Below are 18,738 nucleotides of genomic sequence, written 5' to 3' on the forward strand. Positions count from 1 at the left end.
CTGGGGGTACAAGAACAAGGCCATGGTCTTTGATGTAAGCTCATGGTTTAAATATTAGGTTGGGATGAGGAGTACACTGACCAAGCAGCATTGAACCCCTGACCTGACTTACTGCCTCTTTGTACACTACTTCATATTAATAAATAATAAAGTAAAATTATTAGGTTGAATCTGGGCCCTGGTGGCTCACCCCTGTAATCCTACCTACTCAGAAGGCTGAGATGGAAAGATCTTGGTTCAAAGCCAGCCAGACCAGGAAAGTCCATAAGACTCTTATCTCTAATTAATGACAAAAAAAAAAAAAAGCTGGAAGTGAAGCTGTGGCTGAAGTGGGAGAGCACCAACTAGCCTTGAGCAAAAAAGCTAAAGGACAATGCCCAAGCCCTGAGCACCAGCACACACGCACGTACACACACACACACACAGAGCCAGTGAACTCGAAAGACTTCATTCTTGCCAAAAGGAACTACCTGTTCACAATTTCCTGGCAACTCTACATGAACTAAACTATATAATTCAGTGGGAGGAACTACAGCTACTGCATGTACTTGGTGGCAGCCCTCTCCTAGAAGGATAGAATCAGTAGAGCCAGCTTCCCAAGGGAGATAGCCTGCCAACTGCTGCCTGAAAGGCTGAAGCAAGACACTCCGTGCTCAAGGCAAGTTAATAAGTCACACATGACTTTCTTCTTAGGTACACACACACGTACACACACACACACACAGGCTGCACCCCAAACTGAACCCTCAAGTGCTCTAAGCCCACTGGTTTCCCAGAGATCAACTGCTGCTTATTCCAATAGTCTATTAATGTGTTGGTAGTAACTGCATGTGATCTGATTACTATTTAAACTCAACTAAAGATGGCCAGCAGCCATCACACCTATAACCCTAGCTACTCAGGAGGCTGAGATCTGAGGATCACAGTTCAAAGCCAGGACAGGCAGGAAAGTCTGTGAGACTTTTATCTCCAATTAACCACCAGAAATCCAAAAGTGATGCTGTGGCTCTAAGTGGTAGAGCAGTAGCCTTGAACACAAAGAGGCTCAGGGGCAAAACCGAGGCCCTGAGTTCAAGCCCCAGGACTGGCAAAAAGAAAAAAAAGATGGCTAGCTACAGGTAGGAGCCCCCTGCAACAGTCTTCATCCTAGTAAGAATAGACAGACACTACCCAGATGCCCTGCAGTGGGAGGAGCCAGTAACAACATCCATGCTCTGGACCAGAAGCCAAACAGCTATTAGAGGTGCTTTCTTTTACTGCATCAACCATCACCAGTGAGGACTGATGCTGGGGTGGGGTGAGACAAGCCCAGCGCTGGTCTTCCTCTCTGCCCTCTCCTGCCTCATCTGCGCCCCAGCCCAGCTCCAGACTCAGGTAGCACCAGCCCCAAGATGACCAAGAGACCTCAGAAATTAGAAACTGAGCCTACACTGAGTTTCTGAAGACATACTTGGAAAGCTGAACTGGGTTCTAGTAGAAAAACACCTTAAGTGAACTAAAAGTGGAGCTGGCAACATTGTTTCACATTGAGGCCTCAAGCTACATTAAAAGCAATTATTAACCAGTTGACATTTCTCTACAAACCTCCCAGAGATAATACAATGAAGGTCCCAGGTAAAAAGTTTACTCCATGACCTAAACATTACTTAAAAATAAAGGAGGGCTGGGAATGTGGCTTAGTGGTAGAGTACATGCCTGGCACGCATGAAGCCCTGGGCCTGATTCCTCAGTACCACACAAACAGTAAAAGCTGGAAATGGTGCTGTGGCTCAAGAAGTAGAGGGCTACCTTGAGCAAAAGAAGTTCAGGGACAGTGCCCAGGCCCTGAGTTCAAACCCCAGGACTAGCAATAAACAAACAAGCAACAAACAAAACAAAGGAAGCCAGTGCTGAGATTGATGCCTCTAATCCTAGCTACTCAAGGAGGCTGAGATCTGAATATCTCAGTTCAAAGATAGCCAGGGCAGGAAGTTCCTTTTCTCTTATCTCTATTAAACTAAACTATTTCAAAATAAAGTCATCTATTCATAACACCATTTATATATGTTTAAAAACAAAGCCTTGGTTTCTGAAATTTTGAAAGTGTTACATAAATAACAATCTGCAAATACACAAGAGAGGAAACATTCCAACGCCATCTAAGGCACAAGCACACACTCTAGAAGGCTGACTCTGGAGCAACTGACACTGCAAATGGCCCTCAACCAGATCTGGGTCTCATCAGGGTCAGTTCTCCAGTGGGAAATCCAAAAAGGCGCTCAGAAAGTAACTCAAGAGTGGGAAGTGATCACGGCTGGCAAGGTGGTTCAAGCCTCCATCCATAATCCTAGCTAGTTGGAAGTGAAGATCTGTAGGACTACCAGACCCCATCTTTAGAAACAAACCAAGCCTGGTGGTGTGTGACCATCACCAGAGCTACAGAGGAAGCATAAAGAGTTGGATTGCCAGCCCAGACAAAAACCAGACCCCACTGGGAAAAATAGCGAGCAAAAAGAGCTGATTCTAAGTGGTACAGTGCACAAAGGCCAGTTCAAACACTAGTACTTGGCGGGAAGGGGGGGGGGGGGAGGAATGACTTAGTTGAATCAGGCACACGTTTTCCCTAAAACTCACAAATTCCTTCCCAAGCTTGCCTAAAAGTGCCCCCACCACTACTGATACTACTGAAAACCTGGAACCGGTACAGAGTATGGAAAGGAACGCGGGGCCTCGCATCTGGGACCCCCAGCACCCCCGCCGTTGTGATGGGGGCGGGGAGACCCCAGGGCCGCCCTCTCCCCAAGCCGCTCCCCCCAGCCCGGGCCGACCCCCCGGCCTCCGGAGCCCCACTCACTCGTCGCCGTCGGGACACAGGCCGGAGGCCTCGTCGTACTTGGCGCAGTACACATCTGGGCTGTAGTTGAAGGTGCCATCGCGCCTGCGGAGCGGTCTGCGCCGACGCTGATTTAGGAAATGCCAATGGAAACAGGTAAATGGCCTGTGCTGGCTGCACCTGTGCTGCACAAACAGGGCGCACTGCTCTGTCCTAAACTCCTTTAGATACCTAAAAAGACAAACAGCGTTGCGGGTCGCTTCCGCCGCCGCCGCCGCCGCCGCCTTCGGGCGGCCCGGGCCTCGTGGGCGGGGCGGGTCCCCAGGTGCGGCGCCGCCCACCGGAGCCCAGAGACCCCGGACGGACAAACGTACCCCTCCTCTGCCCATCGGGGCGCGTGCCTGGACCCCGGGCGAAGCCTTGAAACCCAGCGCGACGCCCCCAAACGGGAGCCCGGGTAACTGCGGAGGGCCGCGCCCGCCGGGGGCATCCGCCCGACCCCGGCGCGAACCCGACCCCAGGCGCGGCCCCGAACCCCGGCGCGGGCCCGGCCCCAGGCTGGCCCACGATCGCAGGGCGGCTACTATCCCGGACGCGACTCCGACTCGGGGCACCATCTCGACCCCCGGCTCGGTCCCAACCGACGCAGTCCCGACGCCGGGCGCGGCCCTGAGCCCCGGGAGCATCGGCCGGACCCCGGCGCGGCCCCGACCCCGGCGCCATCCCCACTGTGGTGCCAGATGGATCTCAGCGCGAAGCCCAGGGACGTGCGCGACCCCGGACCTCCGCCAGGCGCGGCGACCGCGGACGCCAGGCCCGGCCTCCAGCCCCCAACCCGGCAGCCGCAGCCGCGGGGCGCCGCCCCCGGAGCCAGGCGCCGGCCCGCGTCCAGATGGTCGCGCGTCTCCCCGGGCTCCGGCGCAGCCCCGATACCCACCCCCGGGCGCGGCCTCCAATCGCCAGGAGAGGCGCGGGGCACCCCAAAACCCTGGCTGCTTCGGACCCCGGGCGGCGCCCCGAGACCTCCGGCGGGGCCGCCCACCCTCCGAGCCCGGGCCGCGCGGGGCAGGGCGGGGGCCGGGCCGGGCCGGGTGGGAACCGGGGCCGGCCGGGGCCGGCCGGGCACTGACCTGTAGTGGGTCGGCTTCTCGGTCTGCGGGGGGGACCCGCTCAGCGCCGCCGCCGCCGCCGCTTTCGAAACCGACGGCATTTTCAGTCAAAACAATGCAGCGCGCATGCGCCGCCCCCGCCCCCGGATCTCCCCCCGCGCGGAGCCCCCCGCGCCCCCTGTCGCGCCGGCCACGCCCCGGCCACGCCCCCGCAGGCCCTGCCACGCCCCCGCAGGTCCCGGGTCCTGGACCCGCTGAACACGCGGAGACGGCCGCCCGCCGGACTACGTGCAAACCCGGACCAGACGCGGGCGCGGGGACGCGCTCTGCGAGTGCACACCTGCTTCTTTTAGCACAAGATCTAAAATTAGACTGTAGCGATGGTCGCCCCTATAATATACTCCAAATTTTGAATCGTGCGAGTAATATGTGAATTGCATCTCAGTTGATCTGCTTTTAAAAATAGACCGCAAGAGGCTGGCCACCCAGGAGCAGGCGGGAGACTTGGAGTGGGCAGCGATGCACAGGAGCCCAAATCAAGTGAGAACCCGGTGGGGTGTGGGTGGAGTTCGAGGCCAGACAGAGCTCCATAGACCCTGTCTCCAAAACCCAGGCACACAAAATAAAAACGGGCGCTCATTGATTTGTAAATGTATGGCCTAACCTAAAGCATTTTAAATTTGAAACAAAATTCTTCTGTAATTGAAAGATGGGTGTTTCCAGGTTTTATTCTGAGCCTGTAATGCCAGAAATTTGTCCTCAGAGGAAGGGCTTAAGGGCGGGTGGTCTAGGAACAGACTCTCCCCAAACCAGGGGAATATATAGTCCATTTCTAGGAGATGCAGATAATTTATGTACAAAGGCAATATGGGCCCAGCATGGGTTTTATTTCTTTCTGTGGGTCGTGGGGCTTGAACTCGGCCTGGGTGCTCTCCCTGAATTCTTCAGCTCTAGGCTAGGGCTCTACCACTTGAGCCACAGCGCCACTTCCCGTTTTCTGGTGGTTAATTGGAGGCAAGAGTCCACCAGCTTTCCAGCACGGGCCGACTTGAAGCTTGAAAGCACTATCCCCGGATCTCAGCTTCCTGAGTAGCTCGGATCACAGGTGTAAATTATTCTTTGAAATGCCAATAGAGTAAAATGAAAACTATCACTGCCTGCTACGGATGAATGACTTCATATGTTCACACTGTCTAAACGGACTGCCGCCTCTGTAAATATTACATCTTGAAGTAAAAATAACAAAAAGTGAAATATCTGTTGTCTTTTATTTTGTTTGTGATAGTCTTTCTATATAGCCCAGGCTGGCCTGGAACCTCTAGATCATCATGCTTCAGTTTCCCAAGTGCTAGAAGTACAAGCACTTCTTGTTACTACCACACCAGAGCAAGAAAATATTTCCTGGACTGAGGATGTGAACCAAGTGGTAGAATGTCTGCTTAGCATGCTCGACAGCACTCGAGTTCAAAATACTATGTCCATGGGTTTGCTGGGGACAGAAAAAAATGTCACCACAAAATAAATATCCAAGTAAATCAAGAAGAATAAAGGATGGCAAGGCTCATGAATTCTCCAGAGAAATCAACAGGTTTTTTTTTGCTTATGTTACAATATTTATTTTCTTGTATTAGAAAAGATTCCTTTGTAGAGAAAAAAATGTATTTTTTCATTACTGCAGAAGACCTATTTCTCCTTTTTGTACATTGTTCTGTGTTGGCAACCCTCAACGAGCAATAGAATGTACGGCTGCCCTGTGCGGCCGGTGCCTCTGTGCCCTGCATGTGCCCTGGTTCTTTGTAAATCAACAGGTTTTGAAGTCTGTTAAGGTATGGGGCATGAATTCAAGGGAATGTGTGAGAAGCCTGTGCAATAGCAGACCTGACTGGAAGCCATGGGAAGCTCAAACAAGGAAGCCAAGAACCTGGGCTAATGGAGTTGGTTTTTTTTTTTTTTTTTTTTGCTGCCAAGTTGAGTGAAAGTATCTCTGCCTCATCTAGAACACATCTTCCTTGTGAGTAGCTGGGATTACAGGCAGGCATGCACCACACCTAGCAAAAAGTACTTTTAATTGAGCCAAACATTATCTTTTTTTCCATTGTGGGCTTGAACTCTGGGCCTGAGCACTATCCCTGAGCTCTTTCACTCAGGGCTACCACTTGAGCTACAGCACCACTTCCTGCTTTTTGGTGCTTGATTAGAGGTAAGAGTCTCACAGACTATCTTGCTGGGGCTGGCCTAAAGCCATGACCCTCAGATCTCTGCCTCCTGAGTAGCTAGACTTTTTTTTTACCCTCTTCAGGAGCTAATGAAAGTAAATGCAAGCACTGGTTTGAAAGACTGCTCCCCAAAAGAATCTTAGCTCTTTGCAACTCTGGGAACTAGGTCGGTCAATCTTTTCAAACCTCAGTGTCTTTAAAACATAAACTTGTATCCACCTCACTTTTCTCCTAATTTCAGAAGGTGTGCCAAACCCTTGGAGCACTTCTCCAGAGAGGCCTTTAGGAAAAGGCAATGCATGGGCTGGGAATATAGCCTAGTGGTAAAGTACATGAAGCCCTGGGTTCGATTCCTCAGCACCACATATATAGAAAAAGCCAGAAGTGGTGCTGTGACTCAAGTGGCAGAGTGCTAGCCTTGAGCAAAAAGAAGCCAGGGACAGTGCTCAGGCCCTGAGTCCAAGCCCCAGGACTGGCAAAAAAACAAAAACCAGACAAAAAAGGAAAAGGCAATGCATACCACACAGCCAGCACAGCCAGGGCAGCCAAAAGACTTTCTATTCAAACATGTGGATTAGAAAAGAAAATCTCATTTCCTTAAGTTTATTTAAATAAGTAAAAATTCCATTTTATTCAGATTTTCTACAATTCAGAATTAAGCGAGTATTTTTTCCTAAGTAGTACCTGAAGAAAAACATCATGTAGATAATCCAAAACAGTGCCCTTCATTTGTGAAAAGAAATACTTGTTTTTGACATTATTTAATAATATATCCCACAATTTGCTTTTATTTTTCCTTTTGTGCCCATGCTGAACTCAGGGCCTTGCATGCTCCCTTGGCTTTTTGCTCAAGGCTGGCACTCTAACACCTGAGGTCCAGGTTTTTGCTGGCCCACTGGAGATGAATCCTTCAGATTTGCCTGTCAGGGCAGGCTTCAAACCATCAGCCTTAGATCTCAGCCTCCTTAATAGGATTATAGCATGAGCCACCAGCACCCAGTGTATTTGTTGTTTCTGTTTTAAGGAAGAAAAACAGCGAAAAAAAAATTTTTTTTTTGGCCAGTCCTGGGCCTTGGACTCAGGGCCTGAGCATTGTCCCTGGCTTCTTCCCGCTCAAGGCTAGCACTCTGCCACTTGAGCCACAGCGCTGCTTCTGGCCGTTTTCTGTATATGTGGTGCTGGGGAATCAAACCTAGGGCCTCGTGTATCCGAGGCAGGCACTCTTGCCACTAGGCTATATCCCCAGCCCCAAACAGCGAAATTTTAAAAGGTGGCTTTTAGTTTACGGGCATCTTTTTCTTTTTAATTACATGCGAGGAAAAAAAGGAATCACCTTAACCTGAATTTAGTAAATTTGGTATCGTCACACTAAGATGTTAGTGTGTAAAAACATACCCACAGGTATTAACTACACACATGGTGCAGCATTATAAACTTTAACATTACTAACAGTTATTTTGTCTCATAAAGTAAATGACCTGCAAAATGGCATTGGGCTACTTCTGTCATGAGAACAGCATCGGAAACATGATTACATTGTGTGAAGTCCACAAATCCAACAGCCACAATGTAGCCCCAAATTCTATGGATCTGAAGTCTTGGACATAAACCGGGATACCCGTGTCAGGCAAGAGAAGGGTAGGGGTTGCTGACTTTCAACCCGGCCTGCGCGTGTGAGCAGCGAGTCCTTCAGGGCGGAAGGCGAATGCTTAACCGGGGCAGAAGTCGCCAGAGACCACGTTCAATCCGAAGGGCGACGGCCTGTTCTTACACCCTGTTAACTTCTCGCCCCGTAGGCGCCGGAGTTCCGAACTCCTCAGCACTATCCCCGGGCTCCGGCGCCTCTTCGACCAGCACCCTCCTCCACCATTGGTCCGCGCTGTTCTCCCCCCTCAGGTAGCACCAGACGACCACCACCAAGAAGAAGCAGCCGAAGGGCAGCACTTTCCACCCGGAACGCTGCTGGTTCTTTCCCAAGGAGTGCAGCACCGTCCAACGGAACGGGTTGGCTCCACTGGGTGAAAAAGGAAAGGGGCGGCTGGGGTCTTCCTCCTCGTCCCCCTCTGTCGGAGGTCGGGAAGGTGGAACGCTGCCGCCGGGCGGTGAGTGCAAGCTTCGAGCCCAGCCCACAAGCCGCAGCGCCCGCACGGCCCTGGAAGAGAGAGAGCGCAGTGAGCATCCGCCCGCAGGCAAGCTCCCGCCCGCGCCCACGTCCACGTCCGCACCCACTGAGATCGCTCGGCCCTCACCCGGCCGCAGGTGCACTCAAGACACCCCGCATCGCGACCTCGGCTCGGCGCTCGGCGCAATGCGCCACTTCCGTCGCACAAAAGCGGAAACCGGACGTCATCCCAGGCCTCCGCTCACGAAGACAGAACGTGAGCCCGGTGGCGCAACGGAAATTACGCACTTCCGTCGGGGGGGGGGGGCTTTTCCGTCGCTGTCCAGATCCCTGGGGGCGGGACCCGCGCGACACACCGGCAAATATAGTTCTCCGCTCTACCTAGAGACCCGAGCCTAGGGACCGGAAGTCGTGGGTGTAGTTCGCTAGGGTAGCTGCGAGGACGGCGGGCGACCATCTGAAGGCCTCCGTGGCGGCCGCTGGTGTTTGTGGTTGGAGGACGCTTCCAAACCTATGCCACGAGAAAAGACGGCGGGTTGTGTTGGACCTGCCAGAGAGTCGGCCGGCGCCATTGCTCTCCTGTCTCGATGCTCTGGACCCGGTGCAGTAGCGGTCACAGGTTACGGAAGCCTTGGGCTCCTTTCCTCCCCAAGCACAGTCACCACAGCTTTGTTTCCATCCAAAACAAGTATGGTGGGCTGGGAATGTGGCTTAGTGGTAGAGTGCTTCCTCAGCATCACGTATATAGAAAAAGCCAGAAGTGGTGCTGTGGCTCAAGTGGCAGAGTGCTAGCCTTGAGCAAAAAGAAGCCAGGGACAGTGCTCAGGCTCTGACTCCAAGCCCCAGGACTGGCAAACACACACACAAGTATGGTGTTTAAGGCCCTGGAAAAAGAGAAGGAGACGACTAGGCCCGCCCCCGCGGCTGCCAGTGGGTGATGCCCGCATTGTCTCTCACAATGGAGACCTCTATCTCTCTCCAGGACTGGGGTGTTGCCATCACGCCAGAGAGGGACAGACACACAGCCCACAAAGCACTGGCCTGTGCCACCCTGGACCCCACCTACAGTAACTCACCACCAGCCCGTTGTCCTGGTGGTGCCTCTGGAAGGTGGGCGGCCCCTTGCAGGAAGGTTGAGCTGTATTGACTCAGGTGGCTGAGGTCTTAGCATGGCAGTGTGAAGTCAGCCCATGCAGAAATGTCTGTGAGGGGCTGGGGATATAGCCTAGTGGCAAGAGTGCCTGCTTCATATACATGAGGCCCTGGGTTCGATTCCCCAGCACCACATGTACAGAAAATGGCCAGAAGTGGCGCTGTGGATCAAGTGGCAGAGTGCTAGCCTTGAGCAAAAAGAAGCCAGGGACAGTGCTCAGACCCTGAGTCCAAGGCCCAGGACTGGCAAAAAAAATAAAATAAATTTAAAAATTTAATTTTATTGTCATGATGATTACAGAGGGATTACAGTTACATACACAGTGAGTACATTCCTTGTTAAACTTGTTAGCCCTCCCTCATTTTTCTCCCACTTTCCATAACACCTCCAAAGTGCTTTCACTTTTTTTCTTCTTTTATTTTGCCAGTCTTGAACTCAGGACCGAGGCACTGTCCCAGAGCTTCTTTTGCCCAAGACTAGCACTCTACCACTTGAGCCACATTCCTAGCCCTCTTTCTTTCTTTCCTTTTTTTAAAGAATGTAAGCATTTAATGACCTTCTTCTGTGCGGCTTCAAGCCACCAAAATACAGGCACCTCCAACACTCAGCTTTTACTCAGCTCTTCTGCTGAAGAATTTGGCTTTCACGATGACAGGCTGCTTGGGGAGCTTTCCTTTCCCCAGAAGTTTATAGTAGCCCAATTGAACCACATCAATGATGGGAGCGATTCCAGTCTTGTTTTTGGCAGCATTCACCTGCATCTGCTCACTGACCAACGTCCACAACTTATCAAGGTTAACAGTTGGACAGAAGCTCTGGTTCCTCTTTAAGTGGTAATGCCTCATACTAAATTTCCCAAAGTAACCTGGGTGATATTTGTCAAAGTTGATCCTGTGGTGATGCATACTACCAGCATTACCTTGTCCTCCCAGGTGCTTCCAGTGCTTGCCGATGTGGCTGTGGCCATGGCTCATGTGGCCCTGAAATTTCTGGGTCTTCCTCAGTCTGGATGGCACGTTGGCAGCTGAGACCAAAGAGTTTTTTTTTTTTTTTTTTTTTTTCTTTTTGGTTGGTCATGAACCCAGGGCCTGGGTGCTGTTTTTCAGCTCTAGCTACAAGGCTAGCATGCTACAATTTTGAGCCACAACACCGCTTCTGGTTTTCTGGTAGTTAATTGGAGATGAGAGTCTTACAGACTCCTGCCTAGCTGGCTTTGAACTGTGATCCTCAGATCTCAGCCTCTTGAGTAGCTAGGCTTACAGCTACTATGATTCAGCTCACAATATGAGCTGAATCAAAAGTGCTCAGCTTTCACTAAATGAGGCTGCATTTCACTACTCTGCCTCTTAATTGATGGAACCATACTCCTAGAGGGCATCAGAAGTGTTAGAGCAAATAAAAAAAAATCAAGCAAGGAAGTAGGTGGCTCAAGTGGTAGAGAGCTAGCCTTGAGCAAAAGCACCTCAGGGACAGATCCACACAAAAAAATTAAAGAAAAAATTGAAATACATTTGGGGCTGGGAATGTGACTTAGTGGTAGAGTGCTTGCCTAGCATGCATGAAGCCCTGGGTTCAATTCCTCAGTACCACATACACAGAAAAAACAAGAAGTGATGTGGCTCAAGTAGTAGAGTGCTAGCCTTGAGAAAAATGAAGCTCAGGGACAGTGCCCAGGCCCTGAGTTGAAGCCCAGGACTAGGAAAAAAAAACAAAAACAAAAACAAAAGTCAAGAGCTTGAATTCCTGAGTCCAAGCCTCATTATTATCCCCTGCCCACTCCCCACCCCTCTCCACACAGGAATTCACATCCATTCTGAGGAAGATTAGCTAGAGGTCTGGAAACCTACCCTTCACCCTCCCCACTAGGAGGGACCACTTTCCCCTCTAGAAGGCCTGGTCTCCGAGTTCTGCCTTCCTTTCTCCCCCAGGGTCCTTCCTGCAGGCAGCTCACTGAGCTGTCACCCTGAAGCTGACCGAGGCCACTGGTTGTCCAGGGCTTTGTATGCAACCGGGTGGTCCTGGATGGACCCCACCCAGTAAGCCACCATCTATCCTGGGGTCTTTGCCATCAAGTCAAAGCACCAGACACACATGGCCTGGAGCCCATCTGCTCCCTGGAGGAAGCACCCACTGAGAGCTCTTTCTAGCTCCCTGGTCTCCCCCGGTGCATCTGGGCAGGAACTTCCAGCTGGAGGTTTTGAGCCCGGCCACACCTGTGACTTCCTCAGCCAGGAGCCTGGCCCAGGGCCCCGCCTGCCCAGAGCTGCTGTGTCCACACAGACACCTGTTTGCCCAGGTCCTCCTCCCACAAGCCCCACCCCACCAGCTTCACCTCTGAGCCACACTGAGCCTTGGCTGTGCCAGAGGAGACCTGGGGGCTCACACTGCCTGTGAGGAGAGCTGCCCAGGACAGCCACAGGACACTGGCTTCTGACAGCTAGTGTACTGGTCTCAATCTGAACGAGAGCCCTAGGTGGGCAACCTGGTGCCCCCCATTCAGCCTGCTCAGCTAAAAGATGGTGTCACACATCTGGAAGATGGCAGTGTGGGCGAGTGAGTGGTGTGCCCGGCCCAGGCAAGACCATGACCTTTTTTGGGAAGGGGCTTGTGTGATCCAATAGCAAGCATCCTTTCCAGATGAGCAGGCAGTGACCTACAAGGGGAGAAAATCACATGACAACAGGCAGGGGCTGAGCTGATGAGCTACTGAGGCTGCAGAGACACTGAAGGCTCTGGCCAGGGCAGGGGTGAGGAGATTTGATTTTGGGCATCTGGCCTCCAACCATGAGGAATGAATGTCTGCCATCTTAAGTTGCCTGCTCCGTGTGGGCTTCAGTGGCTGCAGGAGTCTGGTAGAGATGCCCATCTTTCTATCACCTCACACCTAGCACCTCCATCCAGGGAGAATTTCAAAATCTGGGACCCCGGGGCTGGGGATATGGCCTAGTGGCAAGAGTGCTTGCCTCGTATACATGAGGCCCTGGGTTCAATTCCCCAGCACCACATATACAGAAAATGGCCAGAAGTGGCACTGTGGCTCAAGTGGCAGAGTGCTAGCCTTGAGCAAAAAGAAGCCAGGGACAGTGCTCAGGCCATGAGTCCAAGCCCCAGGACTGGCCAAAAAAAAACAAACAAAAACAAAATCTGGGACCCCCTGCAGTCACCCCGCTTTCCTCACACCCTCCTCTGAAGTAGATCCTGACTTGCTCTACTCCCTGGCTGGGGGTAGGGGGTGGGGAGAAGATAGGGAGGGCCTCTCCTGCCACCCCCCCTCCCAGGATATAAACTAACACCTGAGCCCTCATTATCTCAAAGCACACAGAGAAATTTCATGGGAGGCCTAATGTCCCACTAATGGGGAGGCGGAGGCTGCCTCCCTTGTGTGCTTAATGGCAGGGTAATTTATTGTCATTCCACTTGAGAGCTGACATATTGGAGCTATTGATTTTCCCCAGAAAGATCAATATGGGCATAGGGGATGGGCAGAGCTACAGTCATTCTTCAGGTCCTGAGATGTGACCAGGAGCAGAGGCTGGGGGGGGGGGGGGTGAGGCTCCATGAGGCCCAGCCTGCCACGGGAGCCAGGCTGGGAGCTGGGACATATGCCTGGGCCCTGGCCCATCCAGGAGGCCAGATGGGAGCCAGGGGGCTCAGGGGCACCATGCCGCTTGCCCTGGCCCCCAACCCAACACCAGTAGACAGCCTGCTCCCAGGAATGTGGGTCCCTGCCAAGCCAGTGTCTCCCTTGGGTCGTCTTGCTGTCCCCCAACCTAATCTCACCAGAAACAAAAGCCAGAAAAAAAATAAAAGGACCCAGGGGACACCTAGTGACCCTGAGCCTAGCTTAAAACCCAGAACAGACAGGAAGGAGATGAACCACTCAACTCTGCACTAGCTCCCCAGGCGCTCTTCTGAATGGCTCAGGCCTGTGCCCCATCAGCACCCCACAGCGCACCCTGGTGGGATCCTCTGTCAGCTTTCCGATGAGCACCCTCTGCAGTCTCCTGCTTCAGCCCCTCATCAGGCTCCTCTCCCCAGATGCATACCTACTGTGGTTTCTTCCCTACTCTAGAATTTTCCATCCCAGGCTGAGTTTTTTCCTCTCATCTTTTTCCAGGCAGGAGAGACCACCAGGACAGCTGCAGGACAAGCACTGAGTCTGGAAGTCAAGGGATGGCATGGCTTCCAGCAAGCACAAGAAACCTTTGGTCACTGCAGGAGCAGAGGACGGGGTCAAAGAAGGGATGGGGGAAGCAGTCCCAGGGGGTATGTCCATCCACGCCCTTGCTGGCAGGAGTGAGTGATACCTGTTTTAGGCTCGCCTAGGACACACGCACAGGCACCCTCTATCTCCTGATGCACATTTCTCAGCCGTCCACTTGACCTAAGCTGTCTGCCTCCATCATGGCCTCCAGCCATGACTTTTTTTTGTGCTGGAGCAGATGCTTAAAATGACACCCTTACTACCACTCTGGAAGTCAAGATCCAAGATGATTTACAGGCCTGGAACTGAGGCATTGGCAGGTCACACTGAAGACTGAAGGGGAACTGGATCCCTTGAGGTCTCCAGCTGTTGGAAGCCCCAGCATCCCTTGACTTGTGGCCCCTTCCTTTACCTTCAAAGACAACAGTGCAGCACCTGCCAGCTCTGCCTCTGCTTTCCTGCATCTATGTCTATACTCAGGGATCCTGTGCTGACATTGGGCTGCCTGGGAATCAGGGGCCCATGACTGTGTAGTAGCACGTGGGGACCCTGCCCCCTGCTGCCAGCTCCTCCAGAGGTTTCTGAGGCAGGACTGGCTTGAAGGCAGGGCTGTATCCCATCCATTTACCTCAGTTCTCAGCCTGGGCTTCAGTGATGCCCAAGACTGGGCCTTGCAAGCAGGTGGCTGTGGTCCCAGCCTCAGTCCCTCCCAGTCCTCTGGTCAGGCTGGGATACATGGGTCCTTCGGTTATTCCCTGGGTACAGCTGCCTGGGTTGCCCTCCACCTTTACTTTCTGCCCTTTCCTACACCAAGCAGCAGGGGGCACTGTGGCTCCAGCCTCAGCCCCTCCCAGTCCTGGTCAAGTTGGGATACATGGGTCCTCTGGTCATCCCCTGGGTGCCCCTTCCACTGAGGCATGCAGCACCCACTGCACCTCAGGAGGGGCTGCCAGGGTTGCCCTCCACCTTTACTTTCTGCCCTTTCCTACACCAAACAGCAGGGGGCACTGTGGCTCCAGCCAGGAGCTGCTGTGGCCACCACTATTCTAGGGGTCCATTTCTGGGGTCCTGGACAGGTAGGGAAGGGGCCACCCATGGCCCCAGGGCCGAAGGCCCCTGAGCCTGCAGGAGAGTGGGGCCTGCATGTGTCCCCAACATGTGGACAATGTCTGGGGCTCAGCCCTGGATGTCCTGCAAATCTGGGCTGAGGACAGGAGGCCGCACCAGGCTGAGGAGGCTGAGGCTGACGCAAGGCCAGCTATGGGCTGGATAGGGCAAGTGTCTTTGGATACAGGAGTCAAAGAGGGCCCTGTGAAACTCAAAGCCCCCGCCCCAGCCCACCGTCCAGACACCTGAGCCAGAGGTTGGTGGCTGCAGAGGCAGAAGAGGGGTTCAGGACCACGAAGGTGTCACAGCATGCTGGGACTGCTTGACCCAGCACGACATGCCAGGAGCCACAGAGGCAAACTTGTTTAGAGAAAGGGTTATTGCAGACACAAGCAGTAGGGCTGGGAATGGAGGGGGTGCACTGCAGGTCCCCCATGGTGGGCATGCTTGTGAGGACAGGGGGTGCTGACACACAGGACAGACAGACAACAGTGTGGAGACACACACAGGGACAGGGAGACACAATCGCAAGTCCCAGAACCATGGGAAGCCAGTGACAGTGGGTGTTGGAGAGCAGGGTCAGAGCCCCTGAGCCTAGGGACCCTAAAGAGCGAGGGTGTATATGTCTACTGTGCTGAAGCTCCCTATCCCAGGGTCCTGGCAGGACACAGGGTGGTCCACCCAGTGGACACAGCTAGAGGAAAGCCAGGGACCAGGGAGGAAGGGCCATTGCAGCTCTGGGTTTAATCAGATTGGCTGCAAACACCCACGCCTCTAGAGGAGCCCTGGTGACAGCTGGGCAGGGTCCTCCCTGGCCTGGCTAGTAGAGATGGCCACTGCTGAGCCCTGATGGCTAAGGGAGGCTGAGCAGGGGCTCCAGACACCACCTACATGAACTCTGTGCCCTGGGCCTGGACCTGCCCCTTCCCATACTGTCCCTTATTTGGTCAGCATCCAGGGGCGCTCCCGCCATCATGCCCATGGCAGCTCCTTCCCCAGGCTCCTGGGGGGCTCAGTCCCCCCCCCCACTCAGCATCCAGGGGCTCTGTCCCTCCCCACCCAGCATTCAGGGGGCCTCACTCTCACCCTGCATCCAGAGGGTTCCTCCCCCCACCCCCAGCCTAGTGTCCAGGACGGCTCCATTTATAACCCAAGCTACAGGTCAGGATGTCTTCTGGAGAGGTGTACTCCAGAACTCAAAATAGCATGAAATTTAATTTTCCGCCTATTTGACAAGGCCTGGACCAAGCCCAATCAGCAGCAGAGATAAGAGTCCCCGGGTCCAAGGTGTGGGCCAGCTGGGGCCGGGACAAACACTCCACCGTCCCCAGGCAGGCGAGGGGGACCAGGCGGGTCTGCAGGCACTCCCCCCATACTGGGGCCCTGGTTGCCGGGCGCTAAAGCAAACGGGCTCTATTTGCCCAGTCTGCGAGGACAATGCCGTCACCAAATATTTGCCAGCCTCAGGCAGCCATGGAGCCCCGCTATAAATGCTTGCGCCCAGGTGGAGGTGGGCCTGCAAGCAAGACCTGCAGCCCTTCAGGTAGGAGCCGGGCTTGCGGGGCGGATGCGGGAGGTGGGGGGCTCTGCACCCTCCTGCTCCGGGGCCTCTCCTTCAGGAGACCCTGCTCCAGGGGTGGCCATCCTGAGGGCCAGGGTCCCTGGAGAGTTCCTATGCCAGCAGGATGAGGAACCAAGCAGGACAAGGACCTCATTGTGGCAGGCCAGGTGTGAGGAGGCAGGGGGCTGCTTGAAGTTCACCTCACTTCCCCATCCCAGAGCCTCAGGCTCGGTTGGGGGTGGGGAGCTGCCTGTGTCAGCTGGCCCCCAGAAGTCTTGTGCAAGCATGTCACAAGCCTCTCTGAGAGGCTTGTGACCATACAAAATAGGCACTGGCTCCCTGCTTCTTCTTCTTCTTCTTTTTTTTTTTTTTTGGCCAGTCCTGGGCCTTGGACTCAGGGCCTGAGTACCATCCCTGGCTTCTTCCCGCTCAAGGCTAGCACTCTGCCACTTGAGCCACAGCGCCCCTTCTGGCCATTTTCCATATATGTAGTGCTGGGGAATCGAACTGAGAGCTTCATGTGTAGGAGGCAAGCACTCTTGCCACTAGGCCATATTCCCAGCCCCTCCCTGCTTCTTCTTGGGGCATCCATTTGCCTCCAACCTGGGAGGGACCTGGTGACATCTGCCCCACTGGCTGGAAGAGCCATGCCACCCTTCTGGCTGCTTCCCCAGAGACATTCCTCTGCCTCCCACCATGGTCAAGATTCAGGTCCAGTGCTTTCACTGGGCCTTCCTGAGTCTGCACAGAGGCCCCTGGGTCTCTATTCATTCCTGGGGTCCTCCACCTGGCCCCTGGGTCTCTACTCATTCCTGGGGTTCTCCACTTGGGTCCCTCTCACTGAGCTGGAGGTGCCCAGACTGGGCCACTCCGATGTCCTCTTCTTGCTTGGTGGTCAGACATATTGTAGCACCAGAGCCTAGCTAGGTGTGGTGGTGCCTACCTGTGACCCCAGCATTCAGAAGGTAGAGGGAGGAGGGCAGCAAGTTCAAGACCAGACTCAGCTAAGAACAGAACCAACTCCCCAAGCCCTGGAGCTTTTGGAGGAAGAGGAGGGACCGCCCTCGCCCATGGGCAAGCAGGCACCAGAGAACCCCAGGCTGTGGGGTAGACCTCACCCAGCTTCCTCCTCGGCTCTGGGCAGGGGAGTCCCTGGGAGCTACCCCTCCTGTACCAATCTCCATGGTTTGAGTGACTCTGATGTGCACAATCTCATCCCTGCTTGCTCTCTGTGCCCTGGAGGGGGGCCTTCAATCTCCAGGACAGTCACTTCTACCAGTGACCAGTCCTTGTCCTGCACCCCAGCCCTGCACACTGCTCCCTCTCCCTGGTGGGGCCAGCCATGGGTCTACTCAGTCTGCTCATCTCCTCCCTGCAGAGCCAGTGTTCCACCCCCCGCCCCCCAAGCACAGAAGGGCCGGGGGCTCCAGGGAACGAGGGTGAGGTGGCCTTCCTGGGGGCATGAGTCCAGTGATGCATGGCCAGGCCTGCCATAACCTGTCCCTCCGCCTCCTCCCTGCAGCACCTGCCGCCAGAAGCCCCAGCAGCTCCAGTCAGGGAGGAGATGGCCACGGGCGTGATTCGGCCTCTCTGTGACTTCCGGCTGCCGCTGCCATCCCACCAGCCCTTCCTGTCCTCGGGCCCGGAGCCCCCAGGAACTTCAGAAGAGGAAGAAGAAGAAGAGGAGGAGGAAGGAGGAGGAGGAGGAGGAGGAGGAGGAGGAGGAGGAGGAGGAGGAGGAGGAGGAGGAGGAGGAGGAGGAGGAGGAGGAGGAGGAGGAGGAGGGAGACAAGGACCTGGAGGCTGAGGGGCCACAGCTTTGCAGCTTGTCCCTCCCAAGCTCAGGGGTGGCCTCCCAGGGTCCTGGCATCCCTGAGACCCCACTGCAGCTGCTGCGCTTCTCGGAGCTCATCAGTGGCGACATCCAGAGGTACTTTGGCCGCAAGGACCGGGCACAGGACCCAGACACCTGTGACATCTATGCCAACAGCCTCCCAGCCTGGCGCTCTGCACGGGAGCTCTACTACGCTGACCTGGAGCGCCTGGCCCAGGCTGGGCCTCCGGAGTACGAGGAGGCCGAAGAGCTGGGAGGCTGCTCACCCAAGATGCCTGAGGGGCAGGCACCCAGGCTGGGGCTCAGTGGGGAGGGTGCCCTGCCGCTGGGACCCCTGGCTGAGCTCTTTGACTACGGGCTGCTGCATTTCTCGGGGCCTCACGCATCTGTCAGCCGCAGACTGAGACTAGAGCGCAAGTATGGCCACATTACCCCCATGATACAACGGAAGCTGCCGTCCTCCTTCTGGAAGGAGCCGGAGCCCAGCCCCCTGGGCTTGCTCCACCCCGGCACACCAGACTTCAGTGACCTGCTAGCCAGCTGGTCAGTCGAGGCTGATACGGAGCTGCATGGTGAGGGCGCCCAGGCTACGGATGGGGGTCAGCTCCCTGAGGCCTAGC

The 18,738-nt window shown here is 54.6% G+C and overlaps 3 protein-coding genes across 6 annotated transcripts in view; 1 reads left to right on the forward strand and 2 right to left on the reverse strand.

Annotated features, from left to right (window-relative positions):
• The window catches only part of Unkl (unk like zinc finger), a 24,806-nt gene extending 20,784 nt beyond the window's left edge, over positions 1 to 4,022 (reverse strand). For 3 of the 4 annotated variants that reach the window (XM_048332740.1, XM_048332739.1, XM_048332738.1), the window contains exons 1-2: positions 3,943 to 4,022; positions 2,834 to 3,043 (exon numbers count right to left, since the gene is read on the reverse strand). In XM_048332740.1, the coding sequence (XP_048188697.1) occupies positions 2,834 to 3,043; positions 3,943 to 4,022 (290 nt within the window). The remainder of the gene's footprint in view (positions 1 to 2,833; positions 3,044 to 3,942) is intronic. The other variant, XM_048332741.1, reaches the window with a different exon arrangement.
• A 3,344-nt stretch (positions 4,023 to 7,366) lies between these two features.
• Positions 7,367 to 8,828, reverse strand: C23H16orf91 (chromosome 23 C16orf91 homolog). The gene is made up of 2 exons (XM_048332748.1): positions 8,387 to 8,828; positions 7,367 to 8,289 (listed from the first exon to the last, which is right to left on the reverse strand). The coding sequence occupies exons 1-2, from the start codon at positions 8,485 to 8,487 to the stop codon at positions 7,905 to 7,907; spliced, it is 486 nt and encodes a 161-aa protein (XP_048188705.1). The 5' UTR covers positions 8,488 to 8,828; the 3' UTR covers positions 7,367 to 7,904.
• A 9,020-nt stretch (positions 8,829 to 17,848) lies between these two features.
• On the forward strand, positions 17,849 to 18,737 carry Percc1 (proline and glutamate rich with coiled coil 1). The gene is made up of 2 exons (XM_048333062.1): positions 17,849 to 17,946; positions 18,026 to 18,737. The coding sequence occupies exons 1-2, from the start codon at positions 17,849 to 17,851 to the stop codon at positions 18,735 to 18,737; spliced, it is 810 nt and encodes a 269-aa protein (XP_048189019.1).
• Position 18,738: the final 1 nt, after the last annotated feature.

Source organism: Perognathus longimembris, chromosome 23 (assembly GCF_023159225.1).
Source record: "Perognathus longimembris pacificus isolate PPM17 chromosome 23, ASM2315922v1, whole genome shotgun sequence".
Taxonomy (NCBI): domain Eukaryota; kingdom Metazoa; phylum Chordata; class Mammalia; order Rodentia; family Heteromyidae; genus Perognathus; species Perognathus longimembris.